General features: G+C 41.6%; 2 protein-coding genes across 2 annotated transcripts in view; one reads left to right on the top strand and one right to left on the bottom strand.

Moving 5' to 3' along the window:
* Positions 1-26,080, top strand: part of kcnh5b (potassium voltage-gated channel, subfamily H (eag-related), member 5b) — a 1,142,829-nt gene that overhangs the window by 371,512 nt on the left and 745,237 nt on the right. The gene's annotated exons all lie outside the window — the stretch shown is intronic.
* akap6 (A kinase (PRKA) anchor protein 6) overlaps positions 1-26,080 on the bottom strand; it is a 207,656-nt gene that overhangs the window by 106,031 nt on the left and 75,545 nt on the right. The window contains exon 12 of the mRNA XM_046062163.1: positions 9,529-9,659. Coding sequence (XP_045918119.1) covers positions 9,529-9,659 — 131 coding nt within the window. The remainder of the gene's footprint in view (positions 1-9,528; positions 9,660-26,080) is intronic.

Genomic DNA, 26,080 nt, shown 5'->3' with positions numbered 1-26,080 from the left:
CCACTCTCACCCTCCTCCTCCCTCGTCCTCTCACCTCCTCCTCCTCCTCGACACAGGATCACATCAAATATTTATGCTGCTGGAACAGGGGCCGATTGCTCAAACACACACATTACTGTCAGACGTTTTGTTAAGGTGTGTGAGTGAGTGTGTGTGTGTTTATTATTTATATATTCGGTGGTTTTTGGTCTCGGAGGGGATCGCCAACATGCTTCTCAACATTAGCAGTGAAATTGTTTGGAAATCTCCGGTCGCCGCCGTCGACAGTTTGACAGCTCTCTCACGACAACACAAACACACATAAAAACTCACTTTTTAAAGCACACACACACAAAACAAAGACTCAAATATACAAAACAACCCAAACACGCCTACTTATAATAATCACATGTATACACACACATTTTCCCAGAATACAAGTATACAAACACACAAAACACACACACATAGACAGCAACTTCACGGGCCATCAAAGTAGAGAGGGTAAACTATGAATGAAATTATAGATACAAGAATAGAGAGAAATAACCACTTCCATCTCTGTTTCATTTTGATTCAAATGGGATTCACGTTTGAGTGAGTAAACGCATTTACTAGCCTGAACACAAACATGTTTGTACTTTTATATGTCAATATAATACCCATAATTCCCTAGCCCCCAACTTTAACCCTAAAACTAATTCTTAACCCTCAAAAAGCCTTTTGAAGAAGAGAAAATATTTTCCGCAGTTTTAAAAAAACACAATACTTTCTAAAATATTCTCACCCTCATTTTCCAAAATGTCGACAAAGGTAACTGCCGTCCAAACTGTCTTTACTGTCTAAGAATGTCCTTACTTACGAAAATACCCTCCTGTTTCTTAACTCCTCATGAAAAGGTGCAAAAAACTCCATTAAAACATGTACACACAAACATGTACTTTATTATGTCAATATAATAACCATAATTCCTATATAATCTAAAATAGTGTCTTTACGCTCAAAAAGCCTAATAAAAAGAGAATATATCCTCCGGCGTTTTCAAAAAACACAATACTTTTCATAAATTCTTTCACAAAAAGTTAACATTTTCCAAAACTGTCCTCCCTTACTTAAAACTCATTTACATTCATCCTAAAACATCTTCTTGTCAAATGTCAATAAATTCCAAAATAACCTTACCCTGTAAAAATGTCCTACTTTCCAAAAAGTACAAAATTGCCGTCAAAACTGTTTTTACTTTCTAAGAATGTCCTTACAAAAATACCCTCCTACTGCAAACGTGTAAGGAGGTTTCCCCTCTTCTGTCTCTTAACTCCTTTTTTTATTCCTCACAAAAAAACTACATTAAAACATGTAGACACAAACAAACTGGACTTTTATTTGTCAATATAATACCCATAATTCCCTAGCCCCAACCTTAACCCTAAAACTAAGTCTTAACCCTTAAAAAGCCTTTCAAGAAGAGCAAAAATGCCAAACACTGTCCTCACTTGCTGAAAACTTATTTTCATCCATCCATCTATCATCAAATGCTTATCCAGTGTACAGGGTCGCGGGGGGGCTGGTGCCAATCCCAGCTAACATCAGTCAAAAGGCGGGGCACACCCTTGACAGGTCGCCAAGTCCATCGCAGGGCCACACATAGATAGACAACCAGTCACACTCGCACCTAAGGACAGTACAGAGACACCAATTAACCTCGCCCGCATGTCTTTGGATGGTGGGAGGAAGCCGGAGCACCCGGAGAGAACCCAACATGCAAACTCCACACAGAAAGGCCGGGACGACCAATGTTCAAACCCACGACCTTCTAAAACATCTTCTTGTCAAATATCATTACTTTCCAAAATATCCTCACCCTGTATGTCTTTGGATGGTGGGAGGAAGCCGGAGCACCCGGAGAGAACCCAACATGCAAACTCCACACAGAAAGGCCGGGACGACCAATGTTCAAACCCACGACCTTCTAAAACATCTTCTTGTCAAATATCATTACTTTCCAAAATATCCTCACCCTGTATGTCTTTGGATGGTGGGAGGAAGCCGGAGCACCCGGAGAGAACCCAACATGCAAACTCCACACAGAAAGGCCGGGACGACCAATGTTCAAACCCACGACCTTCTAAAACATCTTCTTGTCAAATATCATTACTTTCCAAAATATCCTCACCCTGTATGTCTTTGGATGGTGGGAGGAAGCCGGAGCACCCGGAGAGAACCCAACATGCAAACTCCACACAGAAAGGCCGGGACGACCAATGTTCAAACCCACGACCTTCTAAAACATCTTCTTGTCAAATATCATTACTTTCCAAAATATCCTCACCCTGTATGTCTTTGGATGGTGGGAGGAAGCCGGAGCACCCGGAGAGAACCCAACATGCAAACTCCACACAGAAAGGCCGGGACGACCAATGTTCAAACCCACGACCTTCTAAAACATCTTCTTGTCAAATATCATTACTTTCCAAAATATCCTCCCCCTGTATGTCTTTGGATGGTGGGAGGAAGCCGGAGCACCCGGAGAGAACCCAACATGCAAACTCCACACAGAAAGGCCGGGACGACCAATGTTCAAACCCACGACCTTCTAAAACATCTTCTTGTCAAATATCATTACTTTCCAAAATATCCTCACCCTGTATGTCTTTGGATGGTGGGAGGAAGCCGGAGCACCCGGAGAGAACCCAACATGCAAACTCCACACAGAAAGGCCGGGACGACCAATGTTCAAACCCACGACCTTCTAAAACATCTTCTTGTCAAATATCATTACTTTCCAAAATATCCTCACTCTGTAAAATCTCCTCACTTTCCAAAAAGTACAAAGATGCCTTCCAAACTGTCTTCACTTTCTAAGAATGTCCTTACTTTGTCCTTAAGAAAAAATACCCTCCCATTGCAAACGTGTAAGGACATGTTTCCCCTCTTCTGTCTCTTAACTCCTCTTTCTGTTCTTAGCGAAAAAAGGTGCGAAAAACTACATTAAAACGAAACACAAAATCAAGCAACATCACCCCACCTGCTCTTCCCCCTTCATCTCCTCCATCGTTTTCCTAGTCTCACTACTTTTCTCTCCTCACACCCTCTTGTCCTCCACTGCAAGTGATTCTCAATAAAATAAAACTAAACAGGGAAGAAGAAAAGCAAAGGAAGCGAGCGCTGCTTCCTTCCCCCGAGGCGGCGTTCCTCATTATGCGACGAGCAGAGCGGCCCTTTACTGACTCAGACAGATGAAGCAGATACAACACTCGCACAGATTGTTTTCTCTTGTCGTTTGTCGTTTTTTTCCACTCCCCCCTTCCTCCCCTCCTCTCCCCCGTTTCCGTCTTGTTCTCACACTAATGTTAACTAAACGCTTTGTAAAACAGGATCTCTCGGGGGGTGGAAGACGAGAAAACAGACAAATCGGAGAGGAAGGAGCGATGTGGCGGCACTGCAGGGCTGCGTTCGACACCGGGACAGTTGCAGAGCGTTTGAAGTGTCAGGTTCGCTTTCTGTCACGCAGCGCTGACGGAGCGTGTGGGAGTGTTACGGTGAGCCGTTCTGACATTTAGTCACTTGAGGAAATTTGAATTAGAAGAATCTATTATTTATTTCTAACTCGTCCTAATTCCAGTCAACACCGGGTATAATAAAATGTAGCGGGTATCATGTGAATTTGTGCAAATCTAAATATATGAAAAAACATATTGATATCTACACTAGTCATACAGACATTTCTCAAAGTGAGAATTAAGTTTTAATTTTTCAAAATGTAATTAAAGTACATGGTACATAGGTTTGAGGTGGGTTTTGTGAGACCTCGTCATCATCAGGTTGAATCCCATCTCCAGTGGGCTCTGCTGAACCTGGAGCCACACCCAGCAGTGATGTCATGGCGTGCTGACAAAGCCTGGAGTTTGCTTCTACATGACTGCAGCAGTTCAGCAAAAATTTTTAGGAAGGATTTTTAGGGAGGGTATGAAGGAGCTTCATCTTTCTGGTTCAAACCAAAATTTGTTTGTATTTTCCAGAAGCTTCTTGTTATTTTATTAAAATTGTTATAATTGTTTATTGTTATATGGGTGGCGATGAGACGCATGCCTTCGGTGTGGGACACCCGGGTTCATCTCCCACTGCGAAATATCCACCAATGTGTCCCTGAGCAAGACTCAGGAAATGAGAACGCTGTTTGTGGATTTCAGCTCAGCATTCAACATAATCTCCCCCATGAAAGGCATCCCCCGACATGGCGACAACTCTGTTGGGAAGTTTGTGGACGACACCACCGTCATCTGCAAATTTCAAACAACGATGAGACTTTATATCAGGAGGAAACTCATAATCTTGCAGAGTGGTGGTCAGAGAACGACCTACTGCTCAACGTCAGCAAAACCAAGGAGCTGATTGTTGATTTTAGGAAGAAGGAGATAAAGACAAACACTCCTGTCTACATCAGCGGTGCTGAGGTGGAGCAGGTGAACAGTTTCAGGTTCCAGGGAATCAGCATCACAGAGAACCTGACATGGCCGTCTCACATCTCCACGCTGGTGAAGAAAGCTCAGAAACAACTGTATTTCTTGAGGAAGCTTAAGAAGGCCAAATTCCCACACCAAGTCCTTGTCAGCTTTTACAGAGGAGTATCAGAAAGCATCCTGTCTGGAAACATCAACATGGGATGTGCACGGCTCAGGAGCGGAGGGCTCTGCAGCGGGTGATTAAAACTGCTCAGAAGATCATTGGTACCCATCTCCTGAGCATCAGTGATATCGGTGAGGTGAGGTAAATACGCATAGCCCAAAGGATACTAAAGGACAGTAATCATCCAGCCACAGCCTGTTCACCCTGCTGCCTTCTGGGAAGAGACATAGAAGTTTCTGCTGCCGCACCACCAGACTGCAGAGCAACTTTTCCCCCCAAAGCTATCAGACTCTTAAACTTTAATTCATCCTCAGCACTGCTCCAATGATGACAGTTTATTTATGTTTACCTTTTTTACATAATCGATTCTTTATTAATGTTTATTGTCTGCTATGCAGCAGAAGGGAGTTACAAAACTCAATTTCACTCTACGACCTCTACAACTGTAAGTATGACTTATTGTTTGCGCCTTTTATCTTGTGTTTTACTGTAATGTATTGTACTATACTTTTTTGTCCTCACTGTTGAAATGTTTTATTTCTTCTAGGGAGGGGTGTTGCAAATTAGCATCAGCTAAAAACACTATGGTACACAGATTGGATTGCTTACTGTCACGTGAAGTCACCCCCCCAAAGGCCCATTCTGAGCCAGGAAAAGCCCTGGAGTGGAGTTAGTGGTATCGCCATGTCTAGAAGACGCTGTATTTGTTTCGGGATCAGACTCGGGCTCAAACATTGTACAGCTGTACCGAAGTAATGCTTACCGGCTGAAGCGGCTTTGTTTTGGACCACGTTACCTTGCTTTTCAGGACCCTCCCTACTCTGCTTCTGATTGTCTCGTAGTCATCTCAAATCCAAACAAAGACAAAAACGGAGTGTTCAAAACACAGGGTGAAAAGAGGTGCTGCAGCAATGTGTAAACATGTAAAACCTGTTCTGGTACAACCCCTAAATAAAATGATGAACCGGAGAATGAGCACAATGTGACCTCTTTATGTCCCGGCCACAGCAGAAAGTGGCACAGGGAAAGTAATCTGCATCATCAAGAAATATGTGACGCAGCTTGGTGATGTAGTGACTGCTCGCTGGGTTTGTTGGTCACCCTAGCCAGCATTTTGTTACACACTGAACACCATTTTGCTCAATCAAATGTTTTTTAAGAGGAAGAATAAATATCCCAAAGCTAACAAGCCTGCTAACAATCTTTTAGCAAACTTGCAAGCTTATTTAAAAGTGTGACCATTATTTTGGCCATTGATTACTCTCTTATGGTCGTAGTTAACTATTCTATTTTAATTTTTTATTATAATAATAATTATTATTATTACTACTACTACTTCAAACTGAAACTTCAAACTTTGTTTTAATACGAACAGGTTTCAGAATAGACGTCTTGGTGCAAAGTGTAAACTGTGGGTGCATTGTTTTTCCAATCATGCTTAAATGGATGGATTTGTCATCATCCTCCACTTCTCTCTCTCTCTCTTCTCATCACTTCCCAATACTTGCTACTCTCCCTCTCCCTCTCTGCTGCCTGCTGCTGCCACGGCGATAGCAGCTGTAACCACTGTCTCCAATTCATCATCCGCCGTAGAGCAGGACGAAGAGAGGGAGGAAGAGGAGAGGAGAGAGGAGGAGGGAGGGAAGGAAGGAAGGAGGAAAGAAGGTAAGAGAGGAAGGAAGGGAAGTGGGAAGGACAGGTAAAGATGGAAAAAGTAGGATATGGGGAAGAGATGATGGGAAGTGAGAGGAAAGTAAGAAAAACAAATAGAAAAAGGTGTGAGGAAAATGGAGCAAAGGAGTGCGAAGAGGAGAGGAGAAGAAGGAAAAAAGCAAACAGAGACAAAAGGCTAGAAGTTGAGAGAAAGAAAAGAGATGAAGGGAAGTAGAAATGAGGAAGGAGGTGAGGATTGTGAGGAAGAGGAGGGAGGGAGGAGAGGGGGATGAAATGATAGAGTGAAAGGTTGAATGAGTCATATTGGCAGCCGTCACCTTTCAGTCGGAGACTCTGTTGGATTTATGAGGTGATTCACTGACACTCGTCTTGTCTAATGGATTCATCCTACAGAGACACTCAAACCAAACTGTCAGTGAGCAGCAGCACAGCACCTCCTGCTGTCATCCATTCACTCATTCACTCACTCCTTCTAATGAGTTCACTCCTACAGAGACCAAAAAGCACAACAACAAAACTGTCAGCACAAGGCACCTGGTGACATCCTCCAGGCATTCATCCCTTATTCATCCATCTGTCCATTCACTCAGTCACTAGTTTCTCTTATTATTTAATAATAAATTAATTCACTCACTCACTAATACAGTTAATATCTTATTCACTCATTCACTTTCTATTTATACATTCAGTTATTTGATATAATGAACTAACTATTAACTATAATTCTTTTTGTCATTTATTTTAAAAAACGATGATTTAATCACTCAATCATTTACTCATTCATTCACTTATTTTCTCATTCCTTCATTCATTTATTATTATTATTCATTTACTCTCTAATGTATTTTATAATAAGTTTAAATTTAGTTATAGCTCATCCTAAACAGGATTATGTGAGGAGTCATTCAATTTTTTCTCACTTTTATACCCTCAAACTATAAGAAAACATGTTCATCAGTTTGGATTATTAATATTTTTAAGTTTAAGTTTTATTAAAATGTAAATTATTTTTAATAACATTTCAACAATAATAATGAAAATGGTACAATTCCTTGATTTGGTAGTGATTACAACCCCCCCCCCATTAAACCAATTTATTTTACTTTATTACTAATAAAAATAAAGGTGTCCATTGTACATTTATTTTTAATTTCTTGTGGCATTATTTTGTGTGAGATCAGTAAATAATTCAGTCTGACCTTCATTTTCTTTACAACTGAACCAAAACCAGAAATCTCAACTGGGCTGAACTCACAGCAGCTAAAGAAAAACCGGAAACATCCAATTAATATGAAACTCATCCCACACACCACTGCACTGCACACACACACATGAATCTGAAGAGCAGCAGCTAATATATGAATAACCAATTAGTGTCTAACACATCCAATGTAAATTACTGAAACATTACAACCTCAGAGGACTGAGAAACACAAACAGGAACAAAATGAGTATTTCATTTACATTTGTGCGTGTGAAACCACTTATATTTATTTTATTTAAATCACACAGAGACAGCTAATGTACTGTAGTCTCACTTTAAACAGTGGGTTTGTGTGTGTGTGTGAGAGTGTGAGAGAGTGAGGACATCCTTCATGTAAGTCACTGTGACGACACACTGACAACACCAGCAAAGTCACCAAAACAAAACATACGACAGACTGAGAGTGAGCAACTTTAGCTCCATTTTTCATTTGCATACAGTGGTGTTTATGTTTACATTGTGTGTGTGTGTGTGTGTATGTGTGCCCTGCGTGTGAGTGATAACCACGGAGGGAGGCTCCTCAAAGCAGCGGATGAAACGCCGACAGGCAGCGTGACCAAAGACGCCGCTCGCCGCGCCGAGCCTGGCCACACAAGATTACTGCTGTTAACACTCAAACTCTGTGTGTGCATGATTACATTCAGCTGTGTGTGTCACATGTCGCTGTGTATTCCTTCTTCTTCTTCTTCCGTCGGGGTGATTTTCTCATCGTAACGGAGAATAATCATCCGGTACTTTTTGTCTCTTCCATTGTATTTTATTCTACTCGTCTGTTCTATTATTTATCGATGCTGTCTGATGGTTGCGTGCACAGAGAACATACTTGTGATTGAGGGCATCGGCCAAGGATATATTGTACAGTCCTGCACATTCACAACTGGAAGCCGCAAAGGAACAGTTGTTGGGAGTTACAGGTCTCGCTCAAAGGCACCGCAGCGATGGTAATGAGAGAAGAACAAGAACTTACACTCGCTTTCTCCCATCTAAAAGCCACCACTGCCCTGAACAAGAACAAGATGGTGCCTGCTCACTCCTGTTAAAGTTGCTCACTCAGTTTCTTCCCAATTTGCTTCCTGGTTTTTGCACTGCACATGTGTGTTTGTGTCTCTCTCCCTGAAGCCACCGACCCCTCCAACAGACTTTACATTGAGACGATAACACAGCAACAGAAATCGTTGTTAGGGTGTGGGAAAGTTTAACTCAGTGTGCTCTGGACAAATTAGCACTCTGACACACTGAGCTTCACAAACACCCAAAATGACTTTGATGATTTGATCAGTTCAGTTCGAACACATCTGGAAAGTCTACATGAGCTACATAGTTTAATTCCTTTCATGTGTGCAGTAAGCCAACAGGCTCCAGGAGCACTAGAGTGAGGAAAACCTTTTTTATTAAAATGAATGAATGCTAATTTGGAATACAGTATCCAGTTTTTCTCCACACACTGTCCTGGTCACTGTGTCAACAAGTTTACTTAAGGTCAATTTAAACCTGTGTCGAATCTACGCAGTAGCCTGATGTGCAACTCCCCCAAAATTTAACTACATGTAGCAGCGACGCAGACAACAAGAACTGTGATTGGTCAGCTTGGAAGCATTGTATTTCCTCCTATGCATTTCAACCGTGTCCTTCTTCCGCCTCGACCGGTTCAAGGGTCGTACATTCCATCTACTCCGACGCCTTGTCTCGTTTCAGCATTTTAGTAATTTCACTAAAAGTAACTGCTGCTTAACATCGATCATCTTCAGCCACAACATGTCTGTTTCAGTGCCCAAACAGAGACCAAGTCAAGACCATGACCAAAGTTTATCGAGACCGGGTGGGAGTGGAAAACACATGTAGCGGGAGCAGGCGGTAATGGTCACAAAATCATTGGGAGCGGGATTAAGAAAACAGTCCCGAGCAGGGTTCTAGCCAACGCCACCGGCTACGGCGTAGACTCGATGTAGAAGTATATATTCTGTCCTCGTCTGTTGTGTGTTTACCTGTTGTTCCTGGCCAGCTGGCTGTAGTGCCGCCTGCTGGCAGTTGAGGGATACTGCAGGCTGCTCAGTTTGATGGCCATCTGCTCCAGGGCAGCTCGCTGGGCTTCACACTGACTGGAGATCAGCTCAGCCTGGAAGACAAGGAGAAGGACATACAGGATTCAGTCACTCGACATACTGTGGATATTCATGATCTTGATAAAATAAATCAGGTACCCTCCTGACCACCTCCTTATTTATCCTGAGATTGTGTTCGTGTTACCTGATTCCTTGTTATGTTTTTTGTTTGTTTATTTGTTTTATTGTGCTCTAATCAATCAGTAGTTACGATTGGTTTCACCAACACAGAAGCTGCGGAAGCTGCAATCAAAAGAAATTTATCAATTTAGGAGTTTTTATTTTTGTAAATTGACATCAGACCAAAAGTTTAACTTGTGCACCAGAAATTTCAACATCATCCAACAAGCAGACTGGCGTGGCATTGCCTGAGCATCCCCTTTTGATTTTAATGACCCATGACCTTTACCTTTAGCACCGCCCACAGGACAGACTTTACATTTAAACTCCATCATAAGGCTCCAAGTAAAAGTAATGCTTTTGATGAAGCGTTGACTCCAGCACCGACAATGTAATAATATATTTTCCCACACTAAAGGTTGCAACCATCACAACTACGGAACAGGGAGAAGAACATAAAATGAAATGTGCTTCAGAGTAGTTATATTTATGATGAATGTACCCTTCACATGTCATTCATTAAGTTATGTTACAACAGATGAGCAGAATCAAGGTAAAGTTACACCAGTAAACAATCTTATTGTGATGTCTACAACCTTTGTCATGTACTTTTTGTCCTCTGAAAGTGAACAGAGGGTGTGTGTGTGTGTGTGTGTGAGATCATGTTCCTCTCATCTGTTCACTGCAGGTGAATGAGATTCGGCTGTGCCATGTTTTGACGGACGTGCCCTTTAAAGCCCCGGGAGCCACCAACAAGCCACTAGAAACTCACTCCACGCTTATCCTGCACACTCATCTCGACTGACACACACACACACACACACACACTCACATGTATATGCATATAAATGTATATACGTACACACTCCAATTTCTCACACATTTCGCTAACAGAAATTACCCATAAAACCCCCCCCCCCCCCCCCCCCCCCCCCCCCCCCCCCACCACACACACGCATGCACATTTAGCATGAACAGCTTTTCTCTGGCACAAATTGCCTCTCATACACAGATACCTCTCAAGCCTGCACAAATGTACCCATAAAGCCACACACACAAAAATAAACATATACACACACATTGAGCATGAATCGCTGCACTTTCTCTCAAATTATCCTTCACACACACACGCAGCTAGTCGCACTCAGTATCCAGACACAATCATATAGAGGCACTCAGCGCGCCGCTCTGATGTAATTGCATACAAACTATATGGAGATGAGGCTTCAATTGAACCAATGAAGGCAGAGTGAGTGTGTACAAACAGCGACACACACACACACACACACACACATATGACCGCCTGCTTTTTTTCTCATTCGGTAACAATCTGAGTAAAGTGTCCCTCCGTCGCGTTCGCCGTCCGATCTACTTAGCGGACTCGGCGGAAGGATCTGGAAAGGTCATCCAATCTGAGGAAGGCAGAGCCGCTCAATCAGCAAGCTAATAAACAAACAGGCAATACACAATCAACAGCGCTGTCTGCATGTGTGTGTGCTAAGGTGTGTGTGACTGAGGGTATGTTTTGTTTGTCTGTGTGTGCTGCTATTACAGAAATGAAACTAACTGGAAGCTCTCAGAGAAAATGTCTCTCACTTTGTCTAAATGTCTCTCCACTTTCTTTCATTACTTCTCACTGCGTCTCTCTTGGTTGCGTTTGCAGGCTGTTTGCTGGCTGGTTAGTCGGTTAGTGAGTCAGTAAATCAGTCAAGTTGTTCATTAGCTGGTTAGATTGTTCTTTTCTTTGCTAATTTGTTCCTTCGTGTGGCGTATTACTCTGAGTTACATTCAAAAAGCCTCTAATAATAAATGAATAAAAACAGTGAATGAGACATTTATCAAGCATCTCACTCCTTACTGCAAGGTAGAAGTGACCTTTATGAGCAGCTATCAAGTGATCAGGTGATTAATCACATGTTTGCTCACAAAAGGACAGCCAATCAGACTGGTGGATTTAACCCTTACCCCATTATTCACCTTTAAGAAAATCTTTACATTTTCTCTGTGATGTTACTCAAGACTTGAAATCAATACATCCAAATAAATACCAACAGAATATGTATGTATAGTGGTTAAGTTATAGGAAATTAACCAAAAGATTAAGCTTGACTGAAAGTCTTCTGCTGGCAGAGGAGGTACATCAGACATTTTGGGCGTCTTGCGTTTTTGTAGGAGCGCTCTGATTGCATGAAGATGAAATCTAATGAAAGGAGAGACGGGCCCTCAGTTGTGGTGGAGGATGTTTACAGTTGCTTGGATTGTCCAGAGACTGCAACAAACTGGCCCCACTCAACCCCAAATAATCCTTGAACCGACCATCATTAAGATGAAGCTCCTGGACCAGCTGGTGTTCCGACCAGCTGTGTCTCCTCTTTCTGAGGGTCTCATATGCCAAAATGGATCTCCCTTGTTCACCTCTCACCCTCAAACAGTGCCAGAGCAGGCGCCCTCCGTTTGGCTGATGTTTTTAGCAACAAAAGACTCAGACTGTGAGCTTTTGATCAAGTTGCTGTTAATATAGGGCGGTGATGGCACATGATAAGATGCTTGCCTTTGGTGTGGGAGACCTGGGTTCGATTCCCACTGTGAGACATCCAACATTGTGTCCCTGAGCAAGACATTTAACCCCTAGTTGCTCCAGACCTCTGACATGTATAGCAAGTTGTGGTCAGATAAATGTAAATATGACAGTTATTACTTAGTGGCAAACCACTGACAGGACAGCCTAGCAACATAAAAAAAACGCAGCGCCTCGCGTTATCAAACCTGCATAGCACTTTCTGTCTGATCGGGGCCTCTCTTGGCTTAATAACTGATGACCAATGACCTCTGTGCAATATAATTTATTATGTTTTGTTACTATAAGCTTCTAATTAGAGGTGAGATTGCTCCAGCAGAATTTCGTTATATGAACGCATGCAATGACAAAGATCTATCTAATAACAGAAAGCTAGAACCACATTTGCAAGTTATAACTGCAAAAATGCAGGATTTGCATTTCACTCAAAAGTATATCAGCCTAGAAGAAAGCAGCCGCCTCAAGAAGCAAAAACAAACCTTACGAATAAGACATGTTGCTTCACATAACATATTGGTCTTCATGGCAACTGACCTGAAAATGATGAATTTAATGCTCAGTGTTTTGTTTTATATTTGAAATTTAAAAACTTTGATTCCGTCAATGCGTCAGCGCTACCTGGACACGACCTCAGAAAAAGGTCAGAAACTGAGTCGGTTACGCAGTTGGAGACTCAGTTATTCATTCAGTTCGTCTTTTCCAAAGTTTGCAGCAAAGCAAGCGAACGCAATCTTTTGGTTGTAATTGGCTTTTTCATACCTACCAGCTGACTAAAGCCATAATGAAACACGCACACACACACACACACACACACACACACACAGAGTGAAGCAATTTCTCCTGGACGCCTTGAGGACACAGAACTGGAACACAGTGTCTGTTTAAAATACACACACAAACATGCACACACACGCACAGAGTGATGAGTTGGGCTGCTTCCCAGTCTGAAGGATCTTCAAGGATTTCTGTCAGAAATTATTTCTCTTCAAACTAGACTCATGGCTCCATCTGTTAGTGTGCGTCAGTATGTGTGTGTGCATTGCTCATTGTGCCCGTCTGTCTACTGAACTGTAAAATGGATCAAAACAAAAGTAAAAGTGTACATATTTCTGTGAGCTACTGTTACACATCTGCCAAACTCACACACACACATACACACAAACACTCAAGCAAGCAAGCAACATGTTTGTGTGTGTGTGTGTGTGTAACAGTAGATGCCAGTGAAGCAAAACTCAGCACACATACCCACTGCTGAAGACAGAGACATCTTTTATCATGATTGGATCTTGTATGCAATGCTTGCTGCAAACTAAAGGATTTCAAAATCTAACCATAAGGGCGGATTTAACCCATTTGTAAAAAATTTCATCTTACGAACGCCGATTCAGTCCAGACGCAGGACCACACACTCAGTGTTTACACTAAATGGTTTTAGAACGGCGGTTCTGGATCGGTTCGCAGCAGAGTGCGAAGCGGTTGGGATGAGGATTAGCACTTCTAAATCTGTGGCCATGGTTCTCAGCAGGAAACCGGGGGAGTACCAAAAAACAAGAATAAAAAAAGCAAATGCACGTTGGTGACGCTTCCCGGTCAGCTCGCTCTCACTGGCTTTTGCGGCTTTCTGATTGGAAGCAATTTAAAAATCGTAAAAATCATGTTCATCATCAAACATGTTTTAGATTTACAGTTTGAACTCAGATCTGATCCATTCGGACAACCTTATGGTTACGTCTGTAAGCCGCTCACACTACAAGATCACTCAGGCCGTTCATTGGTTCCGACCAGACTCGGCTCAGGAACACCTCCGTGGTTGTCAGGAGGGCAAATCGAACCCAAAATCAGCCGAATTATCCTCTAGTGTGATGCCAGCATAATAATAATAATGCTTACATTTTTTATTTTTCATCCTGTGTTTTATTTTCCTAATGTTTGGACATTATTTCCATAAACCAACAAAACTGTGATATAATATGATTGTTCAGACAATCACGCAGGTTGTAAACAAAACTTTCACCTGCTCGCAATAAAGCATGCGTGTGTGCGTCCCATAAACCTAAGGACACTAATTTTCATTTCCGTGAGGAAATTCAGGGGAATCCAATTACACGTTTTCTGACAGCTTTTTCAGAGGTGTGTCAAGTAAGCCAGAGTCTCTTTTGAGTGTCCTCCAGAACTTTTCAAAGTAAAAGCTCCCAATAAACTCATTATGAAACATTGCTGCAAAAAATGTTCTCGCGCTTTTATTTTGGAGGCACAATCACTTATGAGGAAGTGATAATGTGAGTAACTGTTGCTCTCATGACTGAGATCTATTTCAGCACCAGCTGCTATCAATTTATTCATACAGTTCTGGCCAGCGGGCCGCCTACTGCCGACCACTGCACTAAAGCCTCTGCTCCACTGAGGAGACGAGGAGGAGTGATGAGGAGACTGTAACCTTTCTCAAATTAATAGAAATCAAACATGGGTCATATTTCTGTAGCGCTTCCTAAATAGTTTTAAATAATAGTTAAAGGTTTGACTGGGGTTCATTTAATCATGCCATCTTGTTGCGCCCTCTTCTGCAGATCTTAAACATATTTGAAAATTTAAAACAGAATCAAATATTTTATCTGTTGCTTCTACCAGAAGTGATAGGACTGCATGTGTTTCCAGTCTTGTCTTTAATGCCACTTATCGACAGATGAATCAGTAAGAATCTGCCTCATTTGATGAATATGTGGACCGTCTCCTGACTGACACACACACACACACACACACACACACACAGCCAGTGTGTGTTTTATTCTGTGAATCTGCTTGTGTGCACGTATGAATGTGTGTGCATGTGTATGTGCTGCACTTCGATGTGCTAAATCAAGTCATTTTGGCGGTTTTTTGTTTACATGTCAGGGCCAATTTACCCAGCATCCCTCGAAACCCTCACCAGCACATCTCCCTGGAGGTGTGCGCATGTGTTGGTGTGTGTTCATCGCATGTTTTCATGTTTCATAAATTTATGTATATATGTGTTTGCTGGCAAGCAGTGTGTGTATGTGTTGATTTGCTGCTGTGAAAATGTGCCTCAATCCCCTGCGTGAGTGCACGTGTCCGAATGTGCTTCTGTTTGTGTGTGTGTGTGTGTGTGTGTGTGTGTGCGCGAGTCTCCTGGGGTTTTCCCGGGGCTATAACTGCCAATCAAACAGCAGCAGCAACATAAAGACACACTGCAGGATCTAAAACACACACCGTTTGCTCTTCAACACGACTGATTAAAACAACTATCAGCTAATAAATCAATACACAAATCAATTAACTAATCAATCTTGCCACAGCGTAACACTTTGTGTGAATCAGATACATAAAAAAAGGGAGTGCAGCATGTTCACTCGTCCCAAATACAACGTTGCATCTCTGCTACAGACAATCTCATCCCAGTTTGACCGTCACCTGTGACGCAGCAGCGACAAACAGACCCAACTTTTTGGGCGACTGAGCGTCCAGCAGCGTTGTCTTTATTCTGGCAGGGACAGCTCAATGCCAGGAGTCATGTTAATAAGGTTTGGCCCGTTGGCGAAATGTGCTGATTGTTGCCGGGAGCCAAAAACATAGCTCTAAGAACTCTGCAGGTTTGTTGGCACCAAGCAAGTGGAGAGAAAATTTACAGACAATGCACCTTTTTACCGTTTCTACACAAGTCTGCATGTCCGTTAAAGAAGCTGGTCAAAACCACTGTCTCTCAGAAACTGCTGGACTGTTGGTATTGAAATGATCTGATCACATTCATTGTCTCCAGTGCCCAGTTGTTCAAAAAGTTTAACCTTGATCAGAATGATCACCTGACCCACAACAAATCACAAAAGAAAAACAAACACATATGCATTATTCATAGATACACTGTGGATATTTTGAGCATGTGTTGTCCACTAGTTAAAATGAAGATCATTCAGAGTTCAGAGATCTCAGAATGAGGGACTGACTGGACCTGCAATAAGGGATGCAGTTGTCAGAAACTACTTTTGACTGGTTCACTTCTGATGATTGTGCCTTTGTAATTAATGTACAGTGATTAAGTGACAGCTGGAATTATGGTCATTATTTTTTTGATATGGACAGCTGTTTGGGGGATTTTTTTTTTTTACTTTACTGTACTGAATGGCTTATAGGTAATGTCTACTTTATGTACTTTGTCACTGTAAAGTTTAAACAATATAAATAAATGTGTATATCAGCTCCTACACGATAATGAGGTTTTTTGTTGTGGTGACAGCTCGGCTGACGGTGAGTGTCCTGTTTATTTCTTGTGATTCGGCCCCCGGTGCCTTCCAGTTCCCTCATCCCAGCCTCCTCGGTCCCACCTGCTCCTCGGCTCCCTTGCCTCAGCCCCCTCTGTCCTACTTGCTCCTCGGTCCCTCGTGCCCGTGTTCCCCCGGCATCCACCTCTCCCTCACCTCCACTTCCTCAACCCCTTTTTCCCCTCAATAAATCCTCTTTCACCAGAGCGTTGCTTTTGGGTCCTCTCTGTCCAACACACCCAACAGTTTTTGTTCCTAAAATCCACCCTGAATCCACTCTTCTGTTGGGATCAGGATTATCCAGATTTCTTTTGGATCAAAGGGATCTTATTCCTACTAAAAAGTTTTGAACAACACAAACTGAAGGTTATATCTAGATCAAAACCAGGACTGGATTAAGTGATCTGATACGACTTCAGAATCCATTTTTTCTGTCCGATAGCCGAAATCCGATCAGATTAATTTTGGGCCCAGAGGATGATTGATTCTTGAGACGCCATGACCTTTGGAGCTCCGCGCTAAAGACAATCTACTGAGAAGGCATCAGAATGTTGTTTGTTTTTTCCAACACATTGGTAGTTTAGGGTGTAGTAAACATTTCAACCTGTAGGGGTGTGCAATATTGACAAAAACTTATATCTCAATACTTTCTGGGATGTTGTTGATATACCAGACTAGAAAAATTTTGCATCCTTCAAAAATGTTTGATTTAATTAATTGTTGCTTACTGATGACATTAATTTAACCAGGTCCTATTTACTGACTTCAAACTGAAGCATTCAAGTTAAAACAAAGTATTACTGACATCACACAGAGCAAGTGTGAGTATAAACCATTTCATCTTCGTCTGTAGATGTGAGTTCTGTCATTGCTGTAGTTGTGATGGCTTTTATTCTGTCATCATTGTTTTTGTGCTGGTACCTCGGCTGGTTCAGTGCTGTCCTGAACAGCTGACTCCTCCAAAGTTTTCCATATTCTTGATATTCTGTGCAGTGGTTAGTTTGTTGTCTTTAACGTCGACTGATTTTCGAAATAGTTTGCAGTCTTTTCAAAGCAAAACCACTTCCATGAGAGTGAAGTTGATCCACGTCTAGCGATTCAATTTAACGCCGTAGACTGCGAGGATGGTGGTTTCTGTGTTTCATCTCCTGCTGCTGTTTGTTCACAGTTTGCCGCTTTTTCAGTCAGAAATTTTTCGGCAGCTACTGCTAGTTAAACTCTGACACACACGAGTATTGCATACATGACGCATGACGCAGTGGTGTTTTTGTTTTTTGCAAAGTGAGTGACGTAGCCTACTCGATGAGTAATCTGCTCACTCATCGATAAAACAACAAATAAGATGGACGATACATTTCGCACATCTCTCGTAGGGGACACCAAGGCCCCCGATCAGACAGAAAGCGCTTTGCAGGTTTTTTTCAGTGTGCTGTGTTTTTTTTTTATGTTGCTAGGCAACCACAAAATCAGCTGTCCTGTCGGTCTAATCAAAGCGCCAGCGATCTGTAATCTTTGGTTTGCCGCTAAGCAGAAACTTGATCACAACTCACAGGTCTGACACACACACATCTGCCAAACGGAGGACGCCTGCTCTGGCACTGTTTGAGGGTGAGAGGTGAACAAACACGCAGGTACATCCGTGTGTGTAGCCTACATGAGACCCTCAGAAAGAGGACACACTGCTGGTAGTACCACCAGTTGGTCCAGTAGCTTTGTCTTAATGATGGTCGGTTTAAGGCGTATTTTAGCATGAGTCGGGGCCAGTTTGTTGCAGTCTCCGGACAATCCAAGCAACTGTAAACATCCGTCAGCACAACTTTGAGTCTCTCCACTGATTCGATTGGACAATGGAAAAAACACCAATGACGTCGGGCGCTTTTCTGCCCAGAGTTAAATTTTTCTCAACTCCGTGCGCTCCTTCAAAAATGCAAGGCGCAGCAGGCGGCCAAAACGCGAGGTGCCCAGGGCGCATAAACAGCGCGCAAAACGCTCACTTTTAAAAAAACGGCGCCTCTGACTGCATAAAACGCGTTCTGTCTGATCCGGGCCTAATGCGCCTAAAGACCCTTTTCCTCAGAGTGTTTATGACGGTGAATTCGCCGATTATTTGACAGCAGATCTCGTGATGAAACAATAAAAATACAGGGCAAAAGTTCACTCTGCTGAGGTCGGTTTTCTCCAGTTCAGCCAACCAAAACAAGCAACATCACAAACTGTTAACTGCCATGTAGATGAGCGACATGACATTGTTCAGGCCTTACAGCAGCCAGTGCTCTTTTCATAATTCCTGTACAAAACAGCAGGTCAAATGACAACACATGTTCTCATATATGCTATAAGGTGCAAAATATCACGCCTACATGTTGGTAATTGGTGATTAGTTTAACTGTCATAAGGTGTGAAACTACTTAAAGAATATGCATAATGGTAGATGTAGCTACTCGGCAACACAATTTTCTCGTACATCTTCAAGCCATGGCAACATATGAGTAAAAATAATTAACTTTATCTATGTAGTAATTTGTATTTTGTAATTTACAGTATATAAAGCACCCAATGTGTGTCTTTAAACTGTGTCTGACATAATAATGACAAAGGACAAACAAAGTAAAACTGAAAGTGAGAAATTAAAAAGCAAGCAAAGGTTTTAATCACTGAGCTTTTTAATTTGAATCAAAACTTGACGTTAATTTCTTGAGACATCAGTGTGTGTGTGTGTGTGTGTGTGTGTGTGTGTGTGTGTGTGTGTGTGTGTGTGTGTCGCAGGTCAATACTGGAGGTGAGATATTCCAATAACAGGGTGTTTTTGTCTTGATAGAGCGGAGCAGTGGGTAATGATATAGGATCAATAATGGATATGAGACGGCTGCATCGAGCACACACACACGCACACACACACACGCACACGCACACACACACACACACACCTGTGCATGTCGATACTGTAATACAGTTTGATTTGTGTGAAGCAGTTGAGTGAATGCTCCGTTTTCATCCTTGAAGGCAGAATAAATAATTGCCAGCGATAGAAGAAAAAACACACACACACACACACACACGCACACACCCTCACACACACACCCTCCCTGGCAAGCCTCTTCAGTTTATGACAGTCAGACCATAACAGATGTGAGCAACACCGAGGCAGCAGGTTACAAACAAAAAAAGGAAGATTTACTCTTCAGTTACATTTGCAAACAGAGCTATGAGTAAAATGTGTGTTGTGTATATTTGTGTGTGTGTGTGTGTGTGTGTGTACTTCCTAAATAGTGAGGACATTTTTCAGCTTCAAAGTTTGAAGGTTAAGACTTGGCGTCAGGGGTTAGAGTAGACTTAGAGTAAGGGGCTGGGAAATGCATTATGTGAGTGAAGGTCCTCATAAGTTTAGAGTATGTGTTTGTGTGTGTTGTCCGCAGGCTGGTTGTGTTGTCCAGATGTTTCCACTGAGGCTTTCATTTGAAGCTAAAATCAACTCAACAAACCTCCAGCTCACCTCCACTCCTCCTACTGACCTTCCCTAACCTCCTGCTCCTCTCCTCCTCCATCCCTCATCTCATTCAGTTTTGCTTCCAGGAAGCAAGAAAAGAAAAAGTGAGACAGAAGCGGTGGCACAAAGCTGAGAGGAGGCATATGAAATGATGAACAACTGTAGAGCTAATCCCAAGAACACACATAGCTGTTTCTCTCCCTCTCTTCTAAAGGAAAATTAGGTAGCGAAAACGGATATACCACTAACGTATTTTTAAACTTGTGTAGTGAACCAACCAGTGGACACTTTATTATTTTATGGCAAAAGGAAGAGAAAAGAGGACAGCCCAAAATTCAAACCTTGTGAACAAAGAATATTACAATGTCTCTGCCTTACAAACTTGTCTTGTTACTCTGTTTACGTTGAATAATCTTTGTTAAGTTAGGTAGTGGCCCTCTATTACCATGTCGTTATTGTTTAGGAACTATGTTCAAAAAGAAGGAACCATAAGGACAGTTAATTTGACTTTTCTCCTTCTGCTCATTTATGGATTCCTGTCTGTGTTTTATTGTTAAACTGATGCCATGTTTCAAATTATTCCTTGTATTTTCTTAAGTAAGAATGTGTAACAACCAATATTATCCTGAAGTATTTAGTCAAGCCGTTCTTTAATCTGCTATGATCATTATAAAATGTTGTTTTAACTGTAACAATTCTAATCATTACGACGATTAACACAATAGCTTTTCCTTCCCTTTTATCAAATGCTTAAAACTAAGAACTGTGTAACTGTTTATGGTATTTAAGAAAAGTTGAAAGTGATATTGTGGAAAGGTACGTGATTATAACATGCGAAAATTAGATTTTTTAAGATATCACCTCGAGTTAAACGTTTAAAACACAGAAACAAGGATGAACAAAGCCCTCCTACCGAGGGACACGCCCCAGGAGATGTGACAAACAAAAACAGAGCCGTGAGCTCTCTCTCTCTCTCTCTCTCTCTCTCAACGACAAACGAAGTTCGGAGGTCAACCACGTTAGTAGGTTAAGTCTAACCGAGAAAGGACAACCAACAGCCGAGGAGGACGGACCCCCGGGACAAACCCCCTGGCGACCCCCTGGTATGGCGTACCAAGCAAGCGGCAGAGGGGTCGTGAACGCCAAGAACCAAGCTAGTTGTGGGCCGTCTGAGCGCCATACCAGCTGAGAAAACCAACAAAGCAGTGAGGCAACCAAACTACATTCTGTGGCCAAGTTTATGTCCTTTAGCCTTTACTTTTAGCCCTGACACCAATAGCCTAAAGTGACTCAGTTATCCCAATATAACTTGCGTCCATTCGTTCCCTTATTCCTTTAGAATCATATTCCTTCCACAATAGCAAACTGAATTCTCATCGAACCTATTAGCCTTGGCCTAACGTTACTTCTGCTCTATATCCTGTTGATTACATTCTGGCTGCTTCTCTGTTTATTCTCGTTTATTTTCCTTGATATTCCTATATTCACCCTCACTTTGTGTTCAATTTAGTTAGCTAATAAAGACTCACTTTAATCACAGCAATCTGTGTGTGTGTGCTGTTTAGCATCCAGGTCACTGGATGGAGAATTCACCCTTAGATTTGCCCCCCCGTTGGCATCTCAGACAACAAACCTCACTGATCATCCCCTCCTTCTAAAACTCCCACAATCCCCCTGATCCCTTCCATTACACCCAGTTTTTCTGTCTGGCCACCACAAACTCTTCTCTCAGTCTTTCTTATTAAGATCAGATTTTTTATGTTGGTTAATTATTTCCTCATTAGCTTGCGTGTTAATTAGAATAGTGGCTAATGTTAATTAGCTGTATTAATGGGAGCTGCTGTAACACCTGCCCCCAGCACCGGGCTCCGCCGCCTGCCAGATATCTTCATCTCAAACCACACTCAGCTTTCTAACTCTGACGGAGCATGTATTGAAACTAAGCATGCACTACATTCCTGATGTCTAATATATCAGAGTGATTTGATATTTGATATCACAGAGCGTCATATTTATCACATTACATTTCAATTCAGTTCTGTCTTTTAAATTTGCAACAATTTTTTAGATAAATTAAGTTTTAAAGTTGTATAAATTGTCTGTCTTCATTTTTAAAGCACCTTGACTCAGATTTCATGTATTAAAGATGTTCAAGCGAGTAAATTTTTACTTGTATTGAAATGTTCCTTTTGGATATTATTTGTTTAAACCCTGCTCAGACATGGCACTAATTTGGAGAATGATAAATCTAGCATACCTTTCTTGAAAAGCGCGTTTCCCTCTTAATATTTTGCCCCTGTTAGGTAATTAACCTAACAGGGTCAAATAAGCAGAGCTCATAGTAAGCAGAGCTCATAGTAACGTTAATGTAAAACACACTGCAACCACAACAGACGGATGTTGAACATGTCAGAGGTGGAGTATGTAATTCTGGAGAAACCCAATACCAGGACAAATACCATCATCCAGAGCGTCCTCATACCTAAATGACAAAAAAGTGCCTCCAAAAACAACATATACGACAATTTCCCTGAACGACACATCCGACTGTTGGTCGGTACCAGGCCAACGGCAGGTGTACTGGCTCTTAAGTATGTTAAGTAAGTCACGTGATCTTAAACATGTACTTAATGTTGTGAAACAATCGCAGTGTGGTTAGGTTTAGGAAACAAAATTACTTGGTTAGGTTTAGGAAAAACATTGTGGTTCGGGTTAAAGTAAGTGTATGCTTGAACAAACTGCATAAACGGTTGTTCTTTTCTGTGCCCACTGTCTGTCTCTGGTACAAGAAGACGACATCCTGATTCCTAAATCTTGCCTACAGAGCTCTGATTGGTCATTTGTTTTGTCAGTGACCACTGGAAAATCAGAACTATTGAAATCACTGGAAAATTTTTAGGCTACATTCAGACCAAGTCACACGGAATCTGATCTTTTCCAGTTGGGAACTTTTTGCCACTTTCATACGTGGTCCAACTCCAGATTGAATCTTTTTAAATGTGACCCGAGTCTGGACACTCAGGTTGGAATTGATGCAGCAGCTGTCGTCACACACTGCATGAAAAGTTGGATTTTCGTCCCTGTAAACTGCTGAATCCCACTAATCCCCGGCAGTTATTGGTCGTTTTCAGCTCTGCGCGTTCGCATTCGTCTGTGCTGAAATTCGGCGGACACGATAAAAAGAACAGAAAGCTGTGAACGCTTGTCATAAATCGGGGGAAATGAGACCCGTGAGAGGACAATGATGAAACGAGTCTCCTGTGAAAATTGGGAGGGTTAGCAAGTGAGAGCTAAACGGAGCTAGCCTCTGTGGCTCTGTTTTTTTCTGTGCGATAGCGCCGTGTGACGTCGTGTTATTCTTCTGCGCATGCGGGTCACGGTAAGTTCATACTGAAGTCTGATATGGGCCAAATTTAAGCAATAATGTGAACTGTCGAACAAAAAAATCGGATCTGGGAATCGGAATTGAGCGTTAAGTCCTGCGGTCTGAACGTAGCCATAGAGGTTTTGCAGCGATTGGGATGTCTGGAACCTGTTATCACTCTCAGATTGATTGAAAGGCCCTTTAACTTCCTCATAAACATTACATAACATACATAACCATATTTTATGGCTACTACTAAGAGACTTAAAGGGAGGAAGTAAGACGTGGGGCCAATGTATTTGATTGGCAGGTCTCTTAGCCATTCACAGTCACAGCAGCAGTGGTGGTCGCTTGCCTGCTTAGCTACAACCCAGACTCCTTCTCCAAATAACAAATCAGGAGCACACACACAGGTTCCTGACACATCTGTGTAATTAGCTGATCTCCCAGCATGCTCTAGTGATGCAGACCTAAAACACTATTAGGAAAAAACGGCCCAAGGAGAGAGTAGAGAGAAAATGACGATCACCTGAAGAATCAATAACATCTCTTCAGTCCCTGCTCACACACAGATAGATAGACAGAGAGCAAAAACAGTTTATTGGTCAAAGACACGGCAGCAAGCAGGTGCAAGCGTCTCTGATTGGCTCAGAGATGCTGAATGACAGACAAATTCGGGTTCACTTTAATGTGTTCTATTGTGTTTCTATTCATCCAAAGGCTTAAAGAGACAGTTTACAGGGTAAACTGGTAAATGTTGGGTGGAGGATGGAGGAAAACTAGAGGAGGAAATCAATGAGGAGGAGGGACAGGAAACATCTGAAGTCTCCCACAGTGTGTTCAGTCATTTATTTAGTGTTTATCTTCTGTCAATTCATCTGAGTATTATCTAAACACTGCAGAAAAGGTGGAGCATATTGGAAGATTTTCTTTTTTTAATACTCTCTTTTTCTGCTGTCGAGAGCGTTTGTAATTCAGTTTGATTTTATGGTTTTGAATGGTGTTATTTTTAACAATTTTACATTTGTGAAGCACTTTAAGACCTTGTGTTTTGTGAAAGGTGCTGTATTAAATAAACTTTACTTACTTATTTACTTACACACAAACAAACACAGAGTTTCAGGAACATCGTACTCCAGGTAAGATTCAAGATGTTTAAAAGCGAGGACATTTGTTAGCGTTTAGGTTTAGGCATATTGAAAAGTGGGGACATTTTTAAAAACGCACCTTTTTTTTGGAATTTGAGGGTATTTTAAAGAAAGTGAGAACAATTTTGGAGAGTGGAGCATTTTTTCCAGCATTCATTTCTTTAAAATGTCTGTTAGAAGATTAAAAGTTTGCTTTCGAGTTAAGGTTAAAATTGGTTTTAGGTTCATGGTTAGGAAATGCATTAGATCGGTTACAGTATGTGTGTTTCATCCCCCGAAACAAATCAAAGAAAAACAGAATAGAAAACTAAATCATTAGAGCCCAGTGTCAGCAGTATTTGCAAAGCTAAACATGGGGCCTTTCTGTTGTTTTCTCCTCCATCCATCCCTCCGTCATCCTCCATCCATCCCTCCGTCAGGTAGAGTGACCTTGTATTTCATTTACTGATAATTACATGGATTTATTCCACAGAGAGGCTTTAATTAGAATGCTAGAAATATTGATTGCCTCTATCATCTCCCTCCCTCCTCCACTCAAACCCTCCATCCATCCGCCCCTCCATCAGCCCCCAAACTGTTTGAGAATCAGACAGAAACAGAGAAACCAGGCGAAGGGGGAGAGAGACGGAGGGAAGGGAAAACCACGGGAAGAGGGGTGAAATAAAGGTTTGGAAAGATTGTTGACACAAAGCACAAATGGTTTTATTGTCAAAGTTTAACATTAACTGTCATTTGAATGCAAAAATAAGTTTTATTTTCATATTCAAATGTAGTGAATTACTCTTCTTGTAAGTAAAGGTTTAAAACCAAATGACAAGAGAAACATTGTATTAATCTGAATCTCAAAGTACACTAATGTCACACTAGTTTAAAGTTTCATTATTTAGCTGCTACCAGCGTAGATTTTTAATTGTTTGCAGTAAATATGCTACTACTTTGCACCTTTATCATTTGCACTGGATTAATACTTAAAACTGTGTGTGTAAATACAATATTTATATTTATCTTATTCCCGGTTACGTTTTATTCTTCTTCATTTTATCTTATTCTTTTTATGTAAATAAGTCTTAATAATCTTTTTAATATCTTTTCATTTTAGCAACTATTTTATTTTATTATAACTGGCTCAGGGAATGCTTCGCTGCAAGTTAACTACTAAATTCTTAGCTGCTAACACCGTTCATTCAATCATTAGAGGTGGGAGGAAAAAAATCCATTCTAAGATGCATCGCGATGCACAGGGTCACAGTGTGTCTGTTAATAAAAGTATGCAGTTTCCAAAGTTATGCAACGTTAGCTAAATTAGTAACAAAGTCATCTTAACTAGCTCAGCTGTATGTCATTACTAACTTACCTACATGTCAATGGTTGAGAACATCAGGTACAAGCTGAGACTAAACTGGTGTACAGCTCTGTCCTGTACACAGACTGTACATCCTGATAATTATATTTCAGTTTTCAGAG

Source organism: Micropterus dolomieu, linkage group LG11 (assembly GCF_021292245.1).
Source record: "Micropterus dolomieu isolate WLL.071019.BEF.003 ecotype Adirondacks linkage group LG11, ASM2129224v1, whole genome shotgun sequence".
Classification (NCBI taxonomy): Eukaryota; Metazoa; Chordata; class Actinopteri; order Centrarchiformes; family Centrarchidae; genus Micropterus; species Micropterus dolomieu.
This window is presented reverse-complemented; position numbering and strand designations above follow the sequence as displayed.